At 37.5% G+C, this 24,973-nt stretch overlaps 3 protein-coding genes and 1 pseudogene across 9 annotated transcripts; 2 read left to right on the plus strand and 2 right to left on the minus strand.

Annotated features, from left to right (window-relative positions):
- LOC109707641 lies at positions 636-1,810 on the plus strand (annotated as a pseudogene).
- Positions 3,068-8,840, minus strand: LOC109706789 (U-box domain-containing protein 4). 4 transcript variants are annotated; one of them, XR_002215317.1, is made up of 6 exons: positions 8,580-8,840; positions 7,316-7,620; positions 6,372-6,488; positions 4,365-6,260; positions 3,942-4,107; positions 3,068-3,455 (listed from the first exon to the last, which is right to left on the minus strand). XR_002215317.1 is itself a non-coding variant. In XM_020227787.1 (5 exons), the coding sequence occupies exons 2-5, from the start codon at positions 7,586-7,588 to the stop codon at positions 3,390-3,392; spliced, it is 2,352 nt and encodes a 783-aa protein (XP_020083376.1). In that variant the 5' UTR covers positions 7,589-7,593; positions 8,580-8,838; the 3' UTR covers positions 3,068-3,389. The 4 variants fall into 4 exon arrangements, 3 of the variants coding, with proteins under 3 accessions (XP_020083376.1, XP_020083367.1, XP_020083387.1); XM_020227787.1 differs by lacking the exon at positions 3,942-4,107 and having other exon boundaries at positions 7,316-7,593; positions 8,580-8,838; XM_020227798.1 differs by lacking the exon at positions 3,942-4,107 and having other exon boundaries at positions 3,393-3,494.
- LOC109706806 lies at positions 10,062-14,679 on the minus strand. Of its 3 annotated transcripts, none has more exons than XM_020227817.1 (5): positions 14,465-14,679; positions 13,338-13,429; positions 12,212-13,228; positions 10,777-10,851; positions 10,062-10,501 (listed from the first exon to the last, which is right to left on the minus strand). In XM_020227817.1, exons 3-5 carry the CDS (start codon positions 13,112-13,114, stop codon positions 10,388-10,390), a joined length of 1,092 nt encoding a protein of 363 aa, XP_020083406.1. In that variant the 5' UTR covers positions 13,115-13,228; positions 13,338-13,429; positions 14,465-14,679; the 3' UTR covers positions 10,062-10,387. The 3 variants fall into 3 exon arrangements, with proteins under 3 accessions (XP_020083406.1, XP_020083396.1, XP_020083412.1); XM_020227807.1 differs by having other exon boundaries at positions 13,338-13,435; XM_020227823.1 differs by lacking the exons at positions 10,062-10,501; positions 10,777-10,851 and adding an exon at positions 10,865-11,208 and having other exon boundaries at positions 12,212-13,435.
- LOC109711575 (probable methyltransferase PMT24) lies at positions 17,864-23,061 on the plus strand. Of its 2 annotated transcripts, none has more exons than XM_020234714.1 (9): positions 17,864-18,018; positions 19,010-20,174; positions 20,271-20,420; positions 20,806-21,076; positions 21,154-21,264; positions 21,342-21,516; positions 21,602-21,874; positions 22,331-22,525; positions 22,616-23,061. In XM_020234714.1, exons 2-9 carry the CDS (start codon positions 19,131-19,133, stop codon positions 22,830-22,832), a joined length of 2,436 nt encoding a protein of 811 aa, XP_020090303.1. In that variant the 5' UTR covers positions 17,864-18,018; positions 19,010-19,130; the 3' UTR covers positions 22,833-23,061. The 2 variants fall into 2 exon arrangements, with proteins under 2 accessions (XP_020090303.1, XP_020090310.1); XM_020234721.1 differs by having other exon boundaries at positions 17,880-18,067.

Raw genomic sequence — 24,973 nt, forward strand, 5'->3', positions numbered from 1 at the left:
GAAGTGTTAACCCACCTCATTGTCATTGAGTGCTAGATGTCGCACAACACACGCATAGATACATTATGCGTTGTCAACGTACAGTGGTAGATAAATGTACTACACACTGTACTATTTTTGAAAAATTTTAGTGCACCGGGTCCACCACGTCATCCATAGAACACTAAATCCTCTCTCTCTCATTACCGTTATTTCCATCTCTACCGCAATGCCAGGGTTTGCATTCGGCTCGAAATGAGCTCAAAATCAATCGCTCATTTAATAGACGAGTCGAATACGAGCTCGGATCAATTCGCTCGTGTTCTATTTCATTAGATTAAAATTCTAATTTTTTTTTCCGACTTTTCGCCTTCCAGTTGGACCGACGTACTAACTTATAATTCATGAGTCAGTTCGTGTTTGGTTCGTTATTAAACAAGCCGAACACAAGTTAAATTTTTCAGTTCGATATTTTAATGAGTCAGCTTATTTTCGACTCATCTAACAAATGAACGAACACAAGCCAGTTTCTCAACTCGCTCGTGTTTAACTCGTTTACAGCCTCACGTCACACTATTCTAAAATAAAATAAAATTTAATGTATAAATAATTTTAATTTTTTATACAAAAAATATGATAATTAATAGTAGGTGTCTCAAAATTGTTATATTTATGAAAAATGGGAAGCCTTAAAAGCACATCTAATGTAGTAATTTTTATATCAACTTGACATGTTTAGTGCATCTAACAGTAATTTGAACATATTTATTCCAGTAATAATTGATAAAAATCAAATTTGCGGTCTACGGATGACGTGGTGAACTCATTCCACGCAAACAATTTTCACAGAATTTTCTCTCTCTAAATTCTCTCTCTCTCCTCATTCCCCTATATTTGGATCCCCTATCTCCATTAAAACCGCTCTTCTTTTCCCACAAATTCATTTTTAGTCCAATAAAAAATATAAAAATAAGATTAAAATATCTTTTTTTAGAAAAAAGAAAATCTTTTTTGTTCCCCATTTCTCCGCGATTTCCTTTGTTTTGTCACCCCAAAAATCCCATCTTTTAACCCCAACCCTAACCCTAGGCGTAGCCCTAACAATGGCGATCCCCAAATCGCTCGTCTCAATCCTCGCCATCATCGCCATCGTGGCCCGCGCACTCGGATCGGAGGCCCCGAGCGCGTACGAGATGCTGGAGCGATTCAACTTCCCCAGGGGGATCCTCCCCGAGGGGGTGCGGGGCTACACTCTGGGCGAGGACGGGGCGTTCGAGGTGTACCTGAGCGGGGAGTGCGAGTTCAAGGTGGNAGGAGCGGATCGCGGGGAGGGTGGCGTCGGGGTCGCTGCGGGAGCTGAGCGGGGTGAGCGTTAGGGTTCTGCTCGTCTGGTTCGGGATCGGCGAGGTCGTGCGCAGCGACGCCGACCTCGACTTCTACGTCGGCCCCCTCTCCGCCTCCTTCCCCGTCTCCAACTTCGAGGAGAGCCCCCGATGCGGCTGCGGCTTCTACTGCGCCCCACCCTCCTCCTCCTCCTCCTCCTCCTCGGCGGCGGCGGCGGAGGCGTAGATCGCGGCGCCGGAGAAGGGGGAGGGGGAGGAGTCGATTATTACGTCGTCGTCCTCGTCGTCGCCGTTCCTTTTTTTCGTTTTTATTTGTTTATTTATTTATAATTTATATACTTTGATAGAGTGAAATAAATGAATTTGGGACTATCGTGATATTATGATGATTTGGTCCCTCTATTAGCGTTTGGTTCGTGATATTATGATGAAAATTGGATTGTTTCTGGGATAAGAAATATAGTGTTTGGATAGATAACATTGAATAAGAAAAATAGTGGATAGTTATAGGTAAAAAATAAAAGTGTTAGTGTGGATAGTTATACCAGATTATTTTAGATAATCGAGAATAACTATTCTTCGGAGAATAAAAAATTAGCGTTTAAGTATAAAGGCATGATTTTTATTTTATATTTAATTTTTGGATAAAAAATTAGTATTTGGATATGAAGGCATGATTTTTATTATATATATATATATGAATTGTTGTAAAGGGAGTGAAACTAAGAATATGTTTGTTTCATTGTAAAATTACATTTTTTTTTCTTTTTACAAATTAAAAACTAGAGAGCATAAAATTTAATTTTCTCTAAAATTGTTTTTTCTATCGAAATTTTTTTTACAATTTTACGTAAAACCAAACACACCGTAAGGGATTCTACATAAGAGTGTTCCAGTTTTTTTTTTTCCTTTTTTTTTTTTTTGTGTAAGTAGTAGATTAAGCCTCTGAACGGATGGATAAAGCGACTCTGTGGCCTGTGCGAGTCCTACACGTAATGGAATTTAGGATGGTGGAGTTGAATATGTTTGAATTTTGAAGATTAGATCAATGCGCGAATTTTAAAGCAGTGTGGACTTAAAATTTGATCATGTTTGACGCATAATACACGGATCAACTTTAAGCAGCGTGAACGACGAATTGGATTTCTCCATCTCCTATCGTGGAGAAAAAAATTAGGGGAACTTTGTACGCATAATTTGATTTACTCATAAAGCTAAAGGGGAAAAAACCAAAAGAGAGAATAAAAACATTTGCTTAGATCCAACAATACAAGCTTTGGATTCAGTTTAGGTCATGTTGGGCCGAGACACGCGCACTAATATGCGCAGAACGCGCTTACACGGAAGTATGTATCGATATGCTTTTTCCGCGCAGGCGCAAATGGAGAAAAACAATATAAAATGCACCGTGGAAAAGGCTTATACAACCCTTCCAAAAGCTTTAAAATTCGCACAAAAATCAAATGGAGAGAAATAGCAAATGGAGAAAAACAACATAGGATGCACCGCAACACGGCGAAAAGGCTATACAACCCTTCAAAAAGCTTTAAAATTTGCACAAATATCAAATGGAAAGATAGCAACTGGAGAAAAACAACATAGGATGCACCGCAACACGGCGAAAACGCTAGACAACCCTTCAAAAAGCTTTAAAATTTGCTCAAAAATCAAATGGAGAGGAATAATCTTTTCCGCTTTTGCTGATTCATACGAGTTCGACTGATTAAAGAGCAGCAAATAATGCGTATAGTTCGACACTGATAGTTGTGTATTTATCTCAAGGAAAATGCATATACATATGGTGAGTACAAACAATCAAATGGTCATCTAAGGACCACTATACAATCAGTTTGTTTTCTTTCTTTTTTCGTTTTTTTTTTTTTTTTTACAAAGCAACAACTCAAACAACAATTACCAGATTGACTAAAATATGAAGAGCAAACTACAGAACAGTTGCACACATACCTTGGGACGCCGACGCCACTGCCAAAAACGATAAATAGGAGCCGACTCATAATTAGATAAAACTGAAGGGCTAAACAGAAATAAACACATTGTTATCATTTATCAAGATCTTCCCCTCCCTGCGCTGCCGTGCCGTTGGTTGCGGAAATAGCTGAGAAGAGCATGCGCCTGAAAAGAATAAAGCACAACAGAGCCTCATCTCAGTGCCTGCATCAAGCCATTTAAGCAATCTGGGAACTCATAAAGCTCCAAAAACTCCGAAGAGTTCTTATTTAGCTAATTAGGAACATTTTCGAAAAAGTTTACGACTCCGCTTTATTTGGTCCATCAAAGGTCAAGAGATAAGGAATATCAAGTTTGGTGATCCTTGGGTATGTTCAAATTTACTTCTTCATAGTCTGAACACCTTACTAAATACGAACTTGGAACTTCAAAGAGACCTAAAATTAACCAGCCTAAACTCGTGCCCAACCTGATCAGTTCTTGCTCTGTATAATGTCGAGTTGGTTTCAGGTTGCAGACATTTTAAACTCATGCAGTTGGTCAGGTTAGGATTAGATAATTCACACCTGAATAATATACCAGATACGACCAAGTATATGCCTAACACCCATGGTTAAGAGGAAGAAAGTCAAAAAAGTTTAAAGGACCTACCAGAAAAACGTGTAGTTGTTTTAAACTTTTCCTATATGCAATCCTTCAACAAACTCTGCATTTCTTGGGTGTACTTTTCCAAATATCTAGAAGTCAACCTTCAAAGAAAGTCCTCTTTGCTTTCCGCATCATTTGAAATAACATTCCACTAGCAAATTCCAAGAAACTGCTAAGCATGCAAATACTTCAATGTGCATTCAGCAAATTAGACGACTTCTATGATAGACTTTGTGAACTAAAGCCGGAGTTAAAAAAATAGAAATAAAATACTTGGCAAGACCTATGTGCAGAATGAAAAGTTAAACATGTGAACTAAAATAAGATTCAAGAGAAAAAGGAATGAGTAGACCATGGCATGCAGGAAGTAAGATAATCACATGGAGAAAATAAATATAAATAGGGGATACAAACGAAGTATAATACCTTTTCTTTTGCACGTGCAGTGCCTGACTGCGACAACACGACTAACGGGGGAACAGCACCTTCCTGAAGAACCTGACTACAGAACCGGTTACTATTAGTGCATAGGTGAAGCAAAGCTGCAGCGGCATTTTCCTTTCCCCTCGCAGAACCCAACTCGACAACCTCTACAAGCACAGGAATCCCACCTGCATGGCCAATCGCTGTCCTCCCTTCCGGTATAGTAGCAAGATTCGCCAAAACAGCCACGGCTTTATCAACCATCCCAGCAGCTGGGTCCATAAGCTCTACTAGGTGCTTAACGGCCCCGGCCTGAACAATTCGAGCCTTGTTTTCATGGAATATGGACAAATTAAACAAAGCAGTAGCTGCGTCTTTCCTTCCTCGAGGAGTCCCGTTTCCCAATAATTCTACTAAAGGCACGATAGCCCCTGATCGACCGATCCTAACCTTGTTTTCTTCAATTACTGATAGGCTAAACAGAGTTGCTGCTGAGTTCTCTTTTGCTTCAGGACTACCTGTTTTGAGGACATGAATAAGAGGATCAATGGCGTCAGCACTGGCTATCGCTGTCTTATTATTATCATTGATCGATAAGTTCAAGAGGGCAGTTACGGCATTTTCTTGGGTCTTGGGATCAGCAGAATACAGAAGGCCAACTAATGGGCTTACAGCTCCGCAATTAGCAATCACAATCCTGTTCTCCATGTTGTGTTTAGCAAGAAGGCGAAGCTCTGCTGTTGCAGCTCTCTGCACTTCCACAGAATCGTTTTTCAGATCCTCAATCAGCTTCCGAACTTCAGTTTCAACACCGGAGAGGTCAGGTCGGGAATCCATCTGCGACGATACAATTCTAGGGGAGAACCTATCAGATGGACGGCGCCAAATTTGACTTCTTCTAAGCGGAAATTCAGGTTCTCTTGGGGGTGCAGAAGAGACATTTTGGGTTTCTTGTGAAACTTCTCCTGATGTATCACTGCTATCATTACTCGAACCCTCACTTGATACAGGAACAGCATTGCTACTCGGAACAGCACTTGAGGCAGAAGCACTACTGTTTTGACCCTGAATCTGCATATCCACATGAGAAGCTCGAAAACTTTCCTCCTTCAGTTGGTTTGAAGTTTCGCCGCGAGAATCAGTACACCTACTTTGTTCCAAACTAGATTCTGTTTTTGCTTCAGAAGTGGCTAATGATAAACTCGAAAAGTTTTCCTCGCATCCGTTTGAAGTTTGTGAAATGGAGAGTCGCTGATGGGGAGATGTGGGACTATTAGATTCAGGTGAACTTGGACAGTCAGCCCTTTCATTAGGGCTTGAATCTACTAGAAAAGCAGAAGGAAGACTCAAATTCAATGATTTCACAGGATCGGGCAGTTTAATGTCATTTGATTCACACCAGTTGGCAATCAAAGCTTTGACAGTGTAATTGGGAATCAGGTTGGTGTGCACTAGGGTTTGACGTGTCTTAGGGCAAACAGTTAAACCCAGATCAAGCCATTTTTTGATAAAGGCCCGCTCGTACGTTTGTCCTGATGCAACAATCACCGGATCAGACATCAGTTCCAAGGAGAGCGGGCAGCAAAAATCAGCAGGGATAGGTATTCCTTTAATGCTGAGTAACTGTTTTTCTTTAACAAAGCAATCATGCATATGGTTGACAAGTGCAGTTACTCGGTCAATAGTATCGAATTCTATGTGGTTTTCGCCTCGGCCACCCTTTGTTTTAAGTTTCTCGAGGGCAACAGCCTCAATCAAGAGTTCATGATTTGTTGACAAGCTAAAATGGTTTGAAATCTTTGCCAGTTTTTCAGGCTTTGGTGTTGCTTTCCCTACCAGTTCTTTTGCAGCCTCCTTAATGACACCACAAATTTGGTCATTATGCATCCGTTGAAGTTTCTGCATTCGACAAAAGTTTCTTCATGATAAAGCTGAATTCAAATAAAAAGCTAATTTATGCTGAAAGATAAAAGGGGAAAAAAGTTTGAGCTTTATCAAAATTGCCGTTACCTCAATACAGGTTGAAGAACAACTGGGCACCGGTGGTGGAACCGAAGAATTAACATTTAGGCATATCTCTAGGGCATATGTCTTAATCTTTGTAATTATGGGCTCAATTTGCAATACCTGCAATGTAAATCAAGCTTTAGTTCATACCAAGTACTTCAAATTGCCTAACATTAAAACTTTCATAATGCTAGACATGCTTTCTCATGTAAGTCTCAATGATGTACGGGTGATTCCACTTAACTACCAAACAATCTCAAATTTCAAACAAAGCAAAATCAAGATTAGCTTCCTAACATTTCCAAAAGTTCACGAGTATTCATTTATTTGGTAATCATATATCATGATTCCTCTGCTACAAAAGGAAAGACGATTCAAATACATTTATGGCTTCTTGAAAAACAAAAGGAACCAATGTGCAGAAAACATTAAAACATGTACCAACTGAGCTAGAGTAAAGCTGTCACTAGTTACCCCGGATGAGAGAAAAAGCAATATGGCAACAGGCATTTCTGAAAATACCCACGGCGCATACAAGATGAAAAAAATGTGTAATAAATTAAAGAAAGATCAACAGACTAGGAAATCATAATAGCTGCTTTTAAAAATGTGATAAACATAGTATTACAATCTACAACTTCCTGTTGTATCTTGAAAATGGAACAACTGGAGGTTGAGTTTCTCACAAAGGATAATATATTTTTTGTAAGAAATTGGCCTGTCCTAGAAGATCTCTTCAAATAAACCACGATAATGTTTTTCATCTGCAGTATTTAGTAGCAAAGAAGAAAAGTATAACATAAATTTATTTGGAATTAAGATTTGAGAGGTCATCAGGTAATGGGGACGATAAATATCCAAAAGTTATCACACGAATCATTTCTTACAACAGGCAAATAAAACAAAAGAAGCAATTGAATATGATAAAATGAGCAGTTCTGACATACAAGAAGAATTTTGCTCGACATCTGGTTCCAGCTGCCAATAATTTCCTGAGCTTCATTGATAACAAAGTCCAGTTCTTTAAGCACATTACTCAGTTGCTCATCTAGAGACGCCTTACAGATGACGTCATCAAAGACAGGTTTCAGAAGATCCAAGATCTCTTTAATTTTTCGCCAGTATCTGTGGACTAGTTCAGTTTTAACAGCATTGCTGGATGATAGGAGGGCAAAATTTGAGATGCTATCAAGCAACGTTTTCAACAAAGGTATCTCCATAGGACCTGTTTCAAAGTGCATACATGGTGATGCTTCAAAGTCAATAAACTCATACATCAGCTGAGAATGGGCATACAAATTAAATGACTTTAACAATGAATCCAACAGCAACCGTGACTTAGAAATAAATCCAATAACCTAACAATTTAAATTAGACATAGACATGAGGATTCATCAACAAATCAGTAAAGGATAATGGCAGATTCACGATATAAAGAGAGGGATGATCTCACCCAAGAGATCACGCAATGGGAACAAACGGATGTGGGTTAAAAACTTGTCACAGTAAATGTATCACATAAAATTAATTTTATCAATTTTTGATCGACTTACGTCTCTAATTGAATAAAATTGAATCAATATAAGAAACTTTGGACTAGCATTTAGACTATAAATTTACTTAAATTTTCAATGGTTCAGCAAATTTTCCTCACATTTTCTATCTCGTTAGCAGTCCCAAATGAAAGATGCTCTAAGGGCTACTTTATCCGTTTCCTCAATGGACAATTATTAATAAGAGCGAATTCATCTGAGACCCAAGACCTCTACACATTCCTACAGACCCTAGATCTCATTATTATTATTATTATAAACATGACAGTGCGGTTGAGTGCGAGAATCAAATGTTGTAACAGCATATCAAACCAACCAAAGGAGGGAAAATCCCAAAATGAGATTAATAATAGAAACAAAATACAGGTGCATACAATGTTTATCCCTATTGTCCAAACGCAGTCCTCGCATACTAAACTGCGATCTCATGCAATTGTAAATAGTTTCTAATGCACAACATCATAAAGAGAACAAAAACCTCTCCTCTAATCAAATCCGTGAAATTATTCAAAGTAGCGGTTTTGATGCATATGAGCGAGCAAAATTCGAGCTTTGCACAAACGAAATTCCCCCAATCACCAACCCACAACATCAATTAGAACAAAATTACGGACGGAACATATAAAAAAAAGAAGAAGAAAATCTAAGTAGACGATACCTTGCGCCGCGAGAAACCGAAGAAGCGACGAATCCCGTGGGAGATCGAGGACGAGGAGACGGAGAGACTCCCCTCAGAAGATTCAAAAGCGCGTAGAAAGAGATCGGAGAGGAGAACGGATCGAATTTCTAGGGTTTCGGGGGGGAGAAATGGGGAGAGTAAACCCTAACGGAAGAGAGAGAGAGAGACGTCGAAGAGAGAGAGAGAGAGGGAGAGAGAGAGAGAGAAGAGGAATGGGGAAGAAGAGGGAGGACGCGGAGGAGTTGTTTTTGGTGTTGTTTTTGGTGTAGGGATACGCGCACCCACTCTTGGGTGCGGGGCAGGTATCCACCGTCCAAACCGCGTTAGGAGCAAGGCTAGCACGAATCCTGATGCGCCGCCCGGTGTCGCACGTGGATCTGTATGCGGCCGCGCTCGCGTAGGACATTATGGACATTATTAGACGGACGCGATGGGAGGAGGGTCTCTCTGTAGTAGGTCTACGGAAGGAGATGTTTCCGTGAACCGTGTGCACCACGTCAGCCGAGCACGGAGTAGGTAAAATTATTGCTTTGGGCTCGCAACGCTGGTACAATTATTTCACCATGCTTCTTTCTTGTACTAGCTAAGTCAAAAACATTGACACCTAATACGCATTAATAATATTTGTTTCCACATCATTTTTTTTAATTTTAAAATTATATCTATCATAATCAACCAAACATGTCAAGTTGACACCACCAAAGTATCTCATCTTTCTGAAATTGGTTTTTACATGGAGTTCAAAAAAAAAAAAAAAAAATTCCAAAAGACTATGATCTACAATAGTTGATTGTTATTTTGATTAACACCTGGTACATTTCTAGGAAAAGAGGTTTTAAGCTCCCAGATTCTCAATTTTAGATGTAATAGATTCAGACAGTTCTTGGGGGTTAGGAGACAACAAACAACTTCTTTTTAAAAGAAAAAAATTAAAATAATAAAAAATATTTTTATTTTTTAATGAAAAGAATTACAAGGCTAGGGAACAAAGTAAACATCACTACAGAGTTAAGGGCATAATAGAACAATTTACCCTTCAAAGCCTAGTACATTCACAGGTTGTGGCACTTGCATAGTTGCATTCAACTGTACCAGTTACTCATAGAGTACCATCAAGCAGTAAAACAAAGTGTTCCTGAAACACTGATTACAAAAACAAAAAAGAACCCAGAGAGAGAATTTTTACTCCAAACATAGAAGGATAAGGTTTGGTGGTCCCTGGAATAGGTTGGTTGGGTTAAGTCCATACTAGAAAGATAAGAATCATAAGATTACTACTTATTTCAAACATTCACTATCAACAAAATTTCCTTTCCCACTATTTTTTCCTTGACATTAATGTGATATCACATCCTAAAATGTTGAGATTGTTTTGTTATCAATTTTGTGTGAAATAGCTTTTATACAAAAGACTTTCTTTCACATGCACCTTTTTCTAGGGAAGGAAGGGCACAAAAGAAAAAGGAAAAAGATAACAACAAACTCAAATCAGACACAAAAGGCGATGTAGATGTGCAGGGTTTTCACAACTAGAAAAGAGATAAAGAATAATTCACACCGACTACTGCTTGAATAGTTCATACTTGTTCCCGAAACAACTCAGTAAATGACATTGCTGTACACTGGTACTGATAATAATAGAAGTTAAGCACAAAAAATACTTTAACGAAAAAAGGGGAAAGTAAGGGTCCGTTGCATTAACCTTGAAATAGAGCTCGAGAAGTTGATTGTTCATTTCACACTGAACAAACCCCTCAGAGGATAAGGTGAGATTGGAAGAGGTGAGATCACGTGGAACGAACATTGTGCGTCCGAGAAGCCCAAATTCCAAAGATAAGAAACCAAAACACGAACAGGATCGCCCAATATCGCGTTGCTCCGTACTTGAATCTAGGCACAACCTGTTATGAGTACAGAAGAGGTTCGAGAACATTGCCGAGAAGAAGAAAAAGGGTGAAAAGGAACCCCTCAATTACATTGCCACTTTGAAATAGACTACCCACTGTACACCTTAAACTATTAAATGCGAGAATAAATCAAGATAAAAAAATTGTGCTTCATTGGTTTACTCTTTTCCATGTAATACACGAGAAAGCATGGCTTGCAATCCCGCTTGGAAACTGAAATATTTATAACAATAAGATCACATAGAACTTTTTAGTTGCAATTTACTTACAAATCTAAGGAAGATCACAACCGTCAGTGCACATAAACCTCCAAGAAGCATCTGAACACCAATTTTAGCAGCTTTCTGCACACCAAATCAGAATCATTTGTCATGTAGTGAATAGAAAAAAAAGAACAGAAATATATGCAACTCACCCAATTTATCAATAGTTTAATTATTGAGAGTAAATTCTTTTGCACCTGGGAGCTAGAACAAACTGACAGGACTTGAAAAATGTATGCCGCACAACGAGCAGGAGATGAGTTACCACAAGTTATGAAATATAATGCTTTGCTAAATGTGCTACTGACTCTAAAATGGAGATTGAATTCAGTGATAGGTGCACTTCCCGATAAAAACAACAGATTACTGATGCCCTAGATTGCAGATTGAGGGTATATGTCAGCATTGGTTCGGATTTTCCTTTTCCATAGTATCAAGCTGTAAATGTTAGTAAGAATTCTTATACAGCTCTTGGAACTTTATAAGTTCCACATGTGGAACCTTCGGTCTTATGCAACACTGAAGATCTATATAATGCAACATTCGTATCTCACAATCTCTTATTATTACAAAACAAAAATCCTTTTCGCTAGCAAGTAACAACCACAGCAAAAGCAAATCATGCACTATCCTGAACACAAAAGAGACATACCCCCCCGAAAACCATGGTAATTTCTAAATTCAAACTAAACCAAAGGAACCAATAAAAAAGAAGCCGACCAAAAAGTGCATCTAGAGTAAAAGCATCAGCAACCCAAATCCAGATAGCAATACAGTGGTGTTCTTTTTTCTTTTTCTTTTTCCTTGTCATGGGAGGAGTTCCCTCTCTTTTGCTTCCCACAATTACCAAGATAATAACAATAGGAAATTACACCTTCGCGAACAGACCGGTTGTCTCTGATTCTATCTTATTCATATTTTAATCTTCATAACTTTCTTGTTTTTGTAAATATTCTGTTATTCTCTTTGACATTATTCTCTTTCATTATTCACTGGCAAACAGAAAGGCGGAGGCCAAGTAGGGGACACATTAGGGACATAGCAGTAAGTAGGTAAGCCTATTTTACTTCAATATTCAGTGTAAGGCATCAACAAATGAAAAATGACGATGTAGCCATGATATATTATAGCATAAGATGACTGAAGTAACAAGCAGATAGCAAAAAATGTATCTAGAAGCAGTTACATTACCACATCTTAGAAATAAACAATTAAGCAAAACAAGAACATGCATTGCAACTTTACTGAATAATTACTACCAAATACTGCAATTTTATCAGGGGTGAATTCTTTTTTCACAGCTGTGCATATACATGTAACATTATACAACAGAGAAGAGCAATGACAAAAGAAAAATGCATGATCTAGTGAATAATTTCATATACAAAAGACTATACATTGTCAATGAAAACATACAAAAGCAGGCACTGTTAAAACATACCTTACCAACACGAGGAGCAATTAACCAAGCAAGGGTCACAGTAAGGAGGCCTGTAGCAACTAAAACTCCAGTACCTTCCAAAGCCCATTTAGTCCTTGAATGATCCGTATCAACAACATTCTCAGTTGCATTATTATTTGGGCTGGTGGGCATCTGCTCCATTGGTTCCTGTATAACTGTTACAGAAGTATTATGTGGGTTGAACCACAACGAAATCTCACTAAGCCTTTGTCTCCTAATTCCAGCCAGGGCATCTGGGTCAACACCTATGTTTGCCCCAAGATGAAGGGGAGTCACTTCACCTGTAGCAGTTCTTTCCCTTAACGCATCATAGTCCTTTAATGAAGCTACGACCTTCTTGACATCTTCAATCCTTACATTTTTAGCAAGACTTCCACAAATCTCACATATAGTGGACCCATGGCTCACGAACCACTTCAATGCACATGCATAATGGGCAAGTGACAGATCATTTTTGCATGAACAGCCCAGATCAATCAGTGAGTCTTGGTTGCAATAAGACCCAGATTCTATATCGGCACTACATATAAATACTTCCCCTTCGGGGCTAATAAACTCGACAAATTGAGGATCTCTCGCACATTTTTTGGAATTGGTTTCATCCTCTTCAGAAAATTTCCTGGTAATATTATCACTTGAATTCCTTACATCATTGATTTCTGGTAATTCTTGGATTGGCAGTGTGATATCTAAGAAGCCTAAGGCAACGTCACCCCTTTGATCAGATTCAACACAGTGGCAGACTCGACAAAGCAAGACACCCGCATCCTTATCTGTACTAGAACTAGAGATACTTGAATTCTGTCTATTAATTGAAGAGACTAAATTCATTTCTTTGTTTCTGCCGCCATCTAATTGTGCCTGTTCTTCCTTGAGGCCCATCGGAATGTTCAATAATTTCTCCAAGTGCGTAAGAATGGACAAGACTTACTACAAAGCAAGTAGCCCGCTTTATGGTGTGCTCAGAGGAAATAGAATAACAAACTTCTGGCATTCCTACATGGCATAAGAAAGAAGAACCTGCTCTTGTCAGGGTTTGATACAAACCTTGCTAATTGCTACTAACCTGAAGTTACAGATTAATCCATTCTCCAAGAGATCATACATGCTTCTTGATCCAATAAATTAAAAAGCAACTTATTCAAGCATGCTTCCGGAATCCAACAACAGTACCAGAAGTCGCTACCCTGTTTGTTGCTGTAACTACAACAGAAACAAAAAGGAAACAACAGAAATGGAAAAAGAAGATTATTACTCGAACAACTATTGTATGCATCAGCAGCAACAAGATAGGAAGATCAGATTTTGCAAAAGTTATTTAAGCAGGAAAAAATCCTGCTCAATATGGTAAACAAATACAAGGTACATATGCTTTCAATTTGATATATAGAAAATAGATGCCTTGAGTGCTTCACATATTTGCATAAGGGCATAATAATCGTGTTGATAAAAACAAACAAAATAATAGTCATGAAGAACTAATCTGCTGTGACTCCTCACCAGTCAAAGGCTTCATTTGGATAGTCGTACCCCACGTTGTGTTGCAGCACATGGAGCATTAAGTTCGTTTACAAAAGCACCTACGCATATGCTTGTGCAAATGTAGGACGCAACACAGAAATTACCACAAAATGGCTATGCGGTTTTTGTCGGGGCGCTAATCGCACTTATCGCCAAACGATCTCCGCATTACCACGAAGCATACAAAACGGAGAATCAGGCACCTAAACACAGGGCCAAACGGAGCCTAATCATTCATGTTGATTGGACCGAATTCTGCGATTTTTGTATATTTTTATACTAAATTATGTTTAATTCTTGTCGTTCCCATGCTTAAATACTTGATCATTCTCTTGATGATCAAAATGCTACACCAGCATTAATTGAAACCCTGTGATGAGTTCATCTAATATGCTTACTCAAAGTATCAACTTGTCAAAGAAACTAGGGTAGAATCTACTACTCGTCGGCAAGCATAAAACCGTAAAAAACCCTGAAAAAACTCGAATTAAACAAATCAATTTGGCTAAAGTGAGATAAAATCCAATGCCGCACTGTGAATCTCAATCCCAGGTAGGGCAGATTCCCCTCAGATTCAGCAGAGACCGAACCAATCCCTTCCAATATCAAACCCCAAATCATCTTGCGATACAAAATTAACAACTAAATCAAAACACTTCGATCGTAGTTGGTTGCAAGGGAGAAACTTCGATGATCGGGGAGAGAAATTACCAAATTCAAACGGGGGAATCGGGGGAACGAAGGGGGGGCTCCTCTGGGGAGTTTCGTCGCACTCGGAATGGGAATTAGGGATTTGGGCGAAACCGAAGATTGGAGAAGAGGGGGAGCGTGAAAATTTGGACTCCTCTGGAGCTCTCGAGCGATGATGTGCGCTCGGAGAGAGAGAGAGAGAGAGAGAGAGAAAAGAGAACCAAAAAGTGCGAGGGGTTGGACACGTGGCGTTTTCTTCGCTGTGGAGAGAGAGTATATATATGTTTTTCTCTCCTTAAAAAAAAAAAAAAAATTCTTCAAATACGACCCATATTATCTCGCACTCTATAACTTTAGTATCCTATAATTTAAAATATAATATTTTAGTATTTTATAATTTTTTTTCATCCTTATTTTTGTTAATTTTTATTAAATTATATACAAAAAATTTTAAATACTCTACTTAGAATTTATCAAATATTCATTTTAGTATCGTGTGATTTATCGAATTTTCACTTTAGTGCACCATAGTTTTAAGCTTTGTCGACATTGATTTAACGAAAAAATTAATATAAAGAATAACAAAAAGAAAAAATTAAACCACAAAATACTAAAGTGAGAAAGTGCGAATATTTAAATTTTTTTTTAAAAATAATAGTAATCGGTATATTTGTAGCAAATTTTTTTTATTGCCAGAGCAAATATATTCAAATTATGAATAGGCACAATGTATCTTGTCCGATAATATCAAAAGTGGCTTTAAATATATCAGATATATTTAGAGCAAATTCTATTATTATCTGAGCAAATATATTCAAATCACAGTTGGATAAAATGTATATGCTCTAGATATATCAACTCCTAAAAAATTAATATATACAGAGTAAATTTTCTATTATCAAAGCAAATATGTTTAAATTACAGTTATATATAATGTATCTGCTCTGTTAATATATTTAAAATAAATTTTACTTTTGCGAGAGCAAATAGATTCAAAGTACAGCTAAATATAATGCATCTATGAGGTAGTATCAAAAGTTGTTTTAGATATATCAACCTATCGCCAACAAAGTTTTAATTTTTAAGAAATATATATATATATAATTTTTTTAAAAAAAATCAAATATTATTTATGTGGTTTCACACTTTTTTACTTTAGTTTCCTATGATTTAAATTGTATCAATTTAGTACCATGTTGTTTCATTTTTTATCTCTTTATTATTGATTCCATTAATTTTTTTCGTTAAATTAGTGACAAAGTTAATACTAAAGGATACTAAAGTGAATATTCGATAAACTCAGGTAGGGTATTTGAAGTTTTTTATATATAATTTAATAAAATATTAACGGAGAAGGTGACGAAGAGATAAAAATAAAACCATATGACACTAACTTAATACACTTTAAACTATAGGATATTAAAATGAGAAAATGCAAAACGATAAGGGTCGTATTTGAAGTTTATCTAAAAGGCTTTTCCTGTTGTTGTTGTCATCATAATTTTTCTAATAGAATAAATTTTTAATTTGTTTTTCTATCGAGTAGTTCCAAAAAAATTAATAATAAAGCATGAGAGAATATCCTAGACATTTATATGATCTTTTTGTTTCTGCAGATTTTAGAGGTTGAATAACTATTTCAAAAATGTTGTAAGCATCAACATTTATTTTGGCCGTAAATTTGCAAAATTATTCAAATTCTCACTCACAATTATATACGGATTGACCCAGTCGATATCGATGAATAGAAATAGAAAATGAAGTTGAGTTGGCAAAACTCATAAATCTCTCGCTCTCGGACTTTTCGTTTCTAAACAGCGACGCAGTACCGACCGTCCCTAGTGCAGGTGACAAAGGATTTGGTGATTGATACCCGCGGTTCCAAGTTTGAATCCTAGTTGATTTACATTTTCAGCTAAGTTTATTTCTAAAAAAATAAATGAAGCGAGTAGCATGTTATCTTTCTCTCAGAAAATAAACGGGGTTGCAGTGTATTGCGGAACACTTTCAATAAAGTTGAAATTTTAGTGGTGTGGTGCATGAGATGTACCGATACACCGGGTGCAGGGAAAATAGTTTATCCCAAATGGGAGACAACATGTAGCTGAATCACAGCTGGATGGTCTTCGGATCAGATCTGGAATGTATTACGTATCCAAGTGTGTTTAAAAAAAAAAATTAATTATTTTTTTTTACATTAAAAAATAGCCCAAATAATTAGTGGGGGATAAATGGGCCCCACTCCACGTGGACCCCACGAACCAATAGAGAACAAGGTCTAAGATTGGGCGTAGAAAAAATAGGTGGTCTACGTTTTGGACCGTTGAAATTGGTCCCCGGGCCCACGAGGCCCGTCTCCGCCGTAGGATCTCCTTGGCCGAATCACCGACAAACCCATTTTCCATATTTGCCCTCCATTTTCTTTATAATTACATTTGTACCCACCCATCGGCACCGTGCGTAAACGGGAAATATGCACCCGGTGTATCCGTACAGCAATATGCACCGTATCAAATATTTGTTCCTTAATATATTAAAAATAAAAATATAATCACTCCATATAATCTACAAAATTTTAAAAGAAATATTTGTTCCTTAATATATTATTTTTATAATTCAAGGTAGCTATATTATTTTACCCAAATTATTATCAAAGTTTTTTCTAAATTTTCAAAGTTTGTTTGAACTATGAATTTTCCATGGTTCCAAATTTAATATTAACAAAATTTTAATTTTATTGCTTATATCACAAGATTTTATGGTGCGGTGCATGAGGTGTATGCGTACACCCGGTGCATGAGTAATTTCCATGCACATTCCATCCCGACACAGTTTGACGATTCTACCCCACATCGCCGGTGCAATGTCCCCTCTCAAAACGGTATATTATGCCTTAGGCATAATTTAAATTAAAATGTACCCATAGTAAACGACAAAAGGATCCGATGATGACGTAAGCCCAGGTCATCATTTTTACACGCATAAAGTGTTCCCGGGGAGCAACGTACCGCATAATTGCTCCGCATAAAACGGGTCCTTTTGTGGATTACCCGTTTCTCACTCACGGTCACTTCCTCTTCCCTCCCCTTCCGCGCCATTATTAAAAAAATATTATATGTATATTTATTTAATAATTAATATATGTTGTTTTTGCGAAAAATGCATAGAGACCCGTGAATTGTAGTTAATTTTGAAATGAACCCTCTATTGTTAGGCAAATTTATAAGTTTGAGAATATTGAATTGTAATAATTAAACCTTGTAAATTATTAAATCATACAATTTGCTAAAATTTGTAGTATAATTCAAATTTAAAAATTTGAAATTTGAGATATATGTAGTTGAAGGATGAAGTTCAAAAATTTCTATAGATAAGGGGTCTCGGTACATTTTCAATATTATTTATTATTCTTTATTAATTACCCGTGCGTCTCCATAATCCCCCTCTCTCTCTCTCTCTCTCTCTCTCTCTCTCTTACACACTCAATATATGCTACTCGCCTACCGAGGGGAAGAGGAAACACCGAGAAGCGCTTCTCCGAATCGAGATCCGAAGCGGTTTTCTAGCTAGAGGAGGTGCGGATCTATGAATCTATGCTTCGATGCGTTGTTTTTGGTGGATTTGGTTAAGTTTTGGGGATTTTTGAGCTTTCTTTGGTGATTTATTGATGGATTTTGATGCTTACAGTTGTTTTATTTGGTTAATTTGTTTATTGTGGGTTTTTTTAGTTGTGTTTGGTGATTTTAATCTGTTTATCTTAGATTGGAGCGAAATGTGTGGGTTCGGGGGGTTTTGAATCTTTTGATGCTATTTTAACTTGGATCTAGATTTAGGAAGTGTAGAGAAGATGCATTGAAACCAGATCTATGATTTAGATTTAAGAAGCGAATACTAGATCTGGTTCTAGTGCACCTTTTCTGGATTCTGACGAATTCATGAATATTTTTGCCGTTTTTGTTGTGATTATTGCTATTAATAAATTGTTGTCGATTAAGGGCCTTTTTGGTCCTTCTACTGCTTCTCCTTTCAACTACAGGCAACTAGAAAGATCTGGAGCTTCTGCTGTTGTGGGAAGTAGAAATTTGATTTTGATGCCCAAAGGGCAGTGGATTAGAGCTTCTGATTCTGCTGCAGATATAAGTTGTTGGGGGTAGTGCTTTTCCTAATAGCGCTTGTCGAACAACACTTTATCGAACAATACTGCACCCTACAGTAGAGTCTAACTGGACTTAAAAATTGTTCAATACCAGTTCTTTTCAATGCCGATTGTTCATTACTTAACCGATAATATGTCTTCTAATTCTTCGCCCGGGAGCTAAAACAAGTGATATCTGATAACATTGTAAATTTTTGTATTTGGCCCTCAAACTACTATGTAATTTGGTTATTCTCATCTTAGGTATCACGCATAGTTAAGTATGTTCTAGCTGTTTCTTCAGTAGAAAAGGATTCGTTTCATGTACCAGTTGCGAAAAGTGCAGCTTGGTAATTCCAATTGGCACTTAATAATTCCTTAATAACACAGATTCCACTTGAATTTTAATTGTGTAATATTTGTCTTTCCAGATGTATCTTAAATCCTCGTAGTTGTAGCTGCTCTGTTGGAGAAGTGTATTAGAGTTTAATTATTAGCTCCAGGCTCCGCTTATCTTCTAAAATTAGTTGAGAGAGTTTTGCATGTGAGAAGATGGCGTTTGGAAAAAGCACGCGGATGGATGGTAGGAGATCATCGTCGTACTGCTCGACTACTACTATTGTTGTGTTTGTGGCTCTTTGTTTAGTCGGCGTATGGATGATGACATCGTCAACTGTAGTCCCGATAGAGATGTCTTCATCTGATAGGAAAGACCAAGTGTCTGGAACTGATTCTTCTCGGGTATTTGAAGATAGTTCTGGGGATGTAGCTGAAGATTTGGCGAAAGGAGGGGATAATGATGAAAATTCGGGGAATACTATTCCGGACGAATTGAATTCAGAAACTTCAAATGATCAAAATTTGTCTGAAAAAACCACCGAGAAATCAGTAGAGAAGACTCAAGAGGAGTCTCCGGTGAAGGGGAACGAGGATGGTAAGGCAGAATCGGAGGGTAAAGCTGAGGCTTTTAACGATGCAAATGGAAAGACGGAAGGGGGAGAAGCAGTTGTCGAGGGTGGAGATTCTAATACTGAAGGTGGTGACTCTGATACTAGCAATCAGGGAGATGACAAAGAGACGAACACGGAAAAGAAATACAATGAGCAAGAGAAGAGCTCAGAAGAGAATTCAAAGGAAAATGAAAATAATGAACAGCAACAACCTGATACTGGTGGTGATTCTGCACTGGCTGAGAAAGATCAAGGTCAAATAGAGGAGAAAGTGGATCAAAGCGAAGACAAAGACCTGGGCTCAAAGTCAAAAGAGGTGTTTCCTGATGGGGCCCAATCGGAACTTTTGAATGAGACCACCACCCAGAATGGGGCATGGTCTACTCAAGCTGCGGAGTCGAAGAATGAGAAGGAAGTGCAATCATCTTCGAAGAACCAATCAGTTTACAGTTGGAAACTTTGTAATGTGACAGCTGGTTATGATTATATACCTTGTCTTGACAATGAGAAAGCTATCAAGAAGCTTAGAAGTACTAAACACTATGAACATCGCGAGAGGCATTGCCCTGAAGAGCCGCCAACCTGCGTTGTTCCACTTCCAGATGGATATAAACGTCCTATAGAGTGGCCCAAGAGCAGGGACAAGGTATATATAAGCTTTTTTTCTTGTGTCATATCAAGGAACCTCTTGTTCTTTACTGAAGCTTATGTTTGCATGTAAAAATGTAACCTTTTCATACAGATATGGTACAGTAATGTCCCTCATACAAAGCTCGCCAAATACAAGGGGCACCAAAACTGGGTTAAAGTTTCTGGTGAGTACCTGACTTTTCCAGGGGGTGGGACTCAGTTCAAGCATGGTGCACTCCACTACATTGATTTCATTCAGGAGGTATATATCTAATCTATGCGTACGCTACTATCATCTCGTTTTGTAGATTTAGTGTCTGGTACATTTTACTATTCACGATGGTCCATGATATGTATTACTCTTCTACTTATACTAGTTTTAGTTTTTGTCAACTATTACAATTATTACTGCTGGTTTATGGCTAATAATGACATATAAGGGATCCAATATTGCAAATTCATGTTGTCTTCTGCCTTTGGTGGATTCTGCTAATGAGATATTGTTCACTTTGTATAGTTATTCTGAGCTCTGCAAAATAGTAGGATATAATTGGTACAATGAGAGAAGCTGCAGAATCCAGCCCAAAGTGGCACCTAATTTCAGTAAGAATCTTCTTTGTGCGCTGACATGCTACTTTATACTGCAGTCACTTTCTGATATACAATGGGGAAAACAAAGTCGTGTTGTACTAGATGTTGGATGTGGAGTTGCTAGTTTTGGAGGCTATATCTTCGATAGAGATGTCCTTACCATGTCTTTCGCACCCAAGGACGAGCACGAAGCCCAAGTGCAGTTTGCTCTCGAGAGGGGAATCCCAGCTATATCAGCAGTCATGGGCACCAAGAGACTTCCTTTCCCCAGCAAGGTCTTTGATGTTATTCACTGCGCTCGCTGTCGAGTACCGTGGCATATTGAAGGTGCTCCTTTCTTCCATTTGATCTGTTTATTTTGCCTTGCTAAATTGCTTTGAGATCTCATAAATGCTGATCTGCAGGCGGTATGCTTCTATTGGAGTTGAACCGGTTGTTACGTCCGGGTGGTTACTTTGTTTGGTCTGCCACACCTGTGTATCAGGACCTTCCGGAAGATGTTGGGATTTGGAAAGGTAAAGTATCTTTGTGCTTACCAATAGTTTTAGTAGTTTTCACCAGATTTCACACATATTATGTTAAAATTTGCCAGCTATGTCTGCTTTGACGAAGTCCATGTGTTGGAAAATGGTGAACAAAACCAACGATAAGCTAAATGAAGTGGGTTTGGCGATATTCAAAAAACCAATGGACAATAAGTGCTACGAGCAAAGAACAGAAGAAAACCCGCCATTCTGCCGAGAATCTGATGACCCAGATGCAGCCTGGTATGTCTATTATGAAAACAGTTTGTTTTCTGGGGCAAATATGTATATATCCTGATTTTGTTGCCCCATGTTCCGTCTTATACAGGAACATATCATTGCAAGCATGCATGCACAAATTGTCTGTAGATCCTACCGCTCGTGGGTCACAGTGGCCAGAGAAGTGGCCACTAAGGGTGGAGAAGGCGCCTTATTGGTTAAATAGGTCGCAGCTTGGAGTATACGGAAAACCTGCCCCTGAAGACTTTGAGGCAGACTATGAGCATTGGAAGCGGGTTGTAAGCAAATCGTACTTGAACGGTATGGGGATCGACTGGTCCAAAGTCAGGAATGTCATGGATATGAGATCAGTATATGGGGGGTAAGCTGATGAAACTTCTCATTAGTTGTAGGAATGTTTTCGATCTCATTTGGATAGCTTCTTTTTTTTTTTTTTCTTTCCATTTTACTTAAAATTGCTTGCTTATTGGTTGTCACTCATGAATTTATGCCGCACGTAGGAGACGATTAATGATATACAGAGGTTTTAAGAAATTTGAACCTTTGTGTGGTCTCATATTTACCAAAATTGATGTAAATAACAGTTTATGGATGGTAAGCCTTAGACCGGTTTGATAGAAAATATCATATTTTCATAAGCATTTTGACTCTTGGTAGGTTTTAGGTTGCTGTTGATGATTCTTAATTCCTTATGTGCTAGTGATATCTTGCTGAACCCGGCGGATAAAGTAAATTTTTTGTTTTCATCACTGCGTTTGAATCCTATTATTTTACTTGGAAAATAACTATTTTTGCTTCTTTTTTTCCATTTTTGCAGTTTTGCTGCAGCCTTGCGTGACATGAAAGTGTGGGTGATGAACATTGTATCAATTGATTCGCCAGACACGCTTCCCATCATCTACGAGCGAGGGCTGTTCGGAATGTATCACGATTGGTGCGAGTCATTTAGCACTTACCCCAGAACATACGATCTTCTTCACGCAGACCATCTGTTCTCCAAGATCAAAAAGAGGTCGGTAATTTTTGCGGTGCTGCTCACTTTATGCTTGTAATAATATGGCTTACTTTCGATGCTCAATAACTTGGTTTCATTTCTTTGTAGATGCAAACTGTTACCGGTATTTGCCGAGGTGGATCGGATACTGAGGCCCGAGGGCAAGCTAATAGTAAGAGACAACGTCGAGACGATAAGCGAGTTGGAGAACATGGCGAGGTCGCTCCAGTGGGAGGTGCGAATGACGTTCTCCAAGGACAAAGAAGGTTTGCTGTGCGTTCAGAAGATGAAGTGGCGGCCCAAGGAGGTAGAAGCAAGCATGTAATCTCCACATCTTATAATAGCATAATCGTCCGCGCGCGCGCGAGAGGTTAGATTAGATAAATTTTTTTGGGGTTGTACTCATGTTTGTTGTATTATTCGTTATTGTTGTTGCTGTTGTTGTTATGTTATCTTGCTTCCTTAGTAAAAACAAGGGAGATGAGATTATTGTAGAGACTTGCATTCTTGATTAATTAAAAATTCTCACCCCCTTTTGGGAAACCTTACAAATACTATGTTTGAGAAAGCTATACTTGTCATAATATATGAACTAATTTTCAGTGTCATTTGGCCCGACTTCGGAAACAATTTTTTACACTCGTCAATGATGGAGCGTTCAAATTGACGATAGATATTGTAAAATTTGATCTACGATATTCTTACTTTGTTAGAATTGAATTCTATGATCTTTTTACACTTTTAAGCTCTCTGTTTGGATGTCGGAATAAGATATCTGGTTATAACTTGTTCAGTATGAAGATTTTTTTTTTTTTTTTTTTGCATTATTGAAAATTAGAAGTTTGAATTTTCTCCTTGAAAATGTCGATATCATCTTTTTGCCTAAAGGTGATTTATTTTATTTCGAAAAAAATGACTCGAAAATTGAATATAATATTTATTTTTAAGCATTTGAGTATACTTTTCGTCTACCAAATATTATATAATTGGACTTGGGGTGGTCTCTTATGTAATTTATTATTATTATTAATTATTGTTATTATTTTTATCTTATGTCACTGTCATAGGAAGTGAATATGTGAAATAAGAAATTGTCACTTGGGCTACAAAGAAACTGTTAGGAAGGAGACGAGAAACAATAGTCCATGAATTTTCCCAACTGAAAAATAGAAAAATAATAATAATAAAAATAATAATAATAATAAAAAACCACGGTCTATGAAGACCGTAGACCGGTTCCAAGTCTCTCTCCCCTAATTATCCCAATTTGGGTGTACACTCACCGCCCCGAATTTTACCTTCCCATACCAAACAATCAATTACTCACTTATGCCTTATCCCTAGTTTTTTTTTTTTCCCTTTGATTTTTTAAATAAGGTTTTTAAACACAAACTAATGTGTTTATCTCGGAAGATGTTGATGTACTCCCTCTAACTAATCAATCCTTATCCTCAACATGCGCGAATTAATCATACAGGGTTATTGGTTTGTTATATTTTACACCTACTTCGATCAGTGAGCCACTTTGATTAGATTTTTTTTAAAAAAAAAAAATTTCGATCCAATTTGTTAAATTTAGAAAAGCTATTCGAAGTTCGCAAAAATTTCAAAATCAACGGACTTTTATACAAGGATTGAAGCGCTTATCAGCACGGGTTATATCCACTGTGTCGTATCGTGTCAACAAAATACCCTCTGTTATTAAAATAAGTAAGTAATTTTCTTAATAAAATTTAAAAGATTTGATAAAAATATGTAATAACCAATTGGCATATTTTGTTGCTAAAAAAAATAAATATTTTATATCATTATATGTCGGCATATATATATTTTTTATAACCGACACGTATCCGTTAGGGATGCAAACGGGGCAGATCTGGGGGCGGGAGTCTTGCCCCGCCTCCCACCCCGAATTCGTAACGGATTAAAAAATACATCCCATAATCCATCCCGCCTTGTAACTCGCCTCCCGCCGGCGCCCCGAATCCGCCCCGCCAACTAATATTTTTTATAAAATTATAATATTATTAATATTTTGTAAAATATAAAATAATAATTTTTAATAATATTATATATATAATTTAACAATATCAATTATAAAAATCAAAAATATCAATTACAATTCAAAAGAAAATTCAAAAGTTTCAAATAAATTAGAAATGCGAGTACTAACTTATTTGTATTTTAAACTTTTTTGTAAATACATTATTTTTTAGGAATATTTTTCTAAAATATAAATAATTTTCGGGGCGGATTCGGGGCGGGTCAAAATTTCTCTCCTTTCCTGCCCCGAATCTATTTTGGATTTTAAAATTTGCTCTGCCCCCGAATCCGTTTATTTTCTCCCATTTACTCCCTTGCGGTGTGGATCGGGACGGGAGCTCCACCAACCCGGATCCGTTTGCATCCCTATATCCGTAAGATTCGAATGCACCATATTATACTGTAGCAGTAAATTTTCGATAT

This window comes from Ananas comosus, linkage group 1, assembly GCF_001540865.1.
Source record: "Ananas comosus cultivar F153 linkage group 1, ASM154086v1, whole genome shotgun sequence".
Classification (NCBI taxonomy): domain Eukaryota; kingdom Viridiplantae; phylum Streptophyta; class Magnoliopsida; order Poales; family Bromeliaceae; genus Ananas; species Ananas comosus.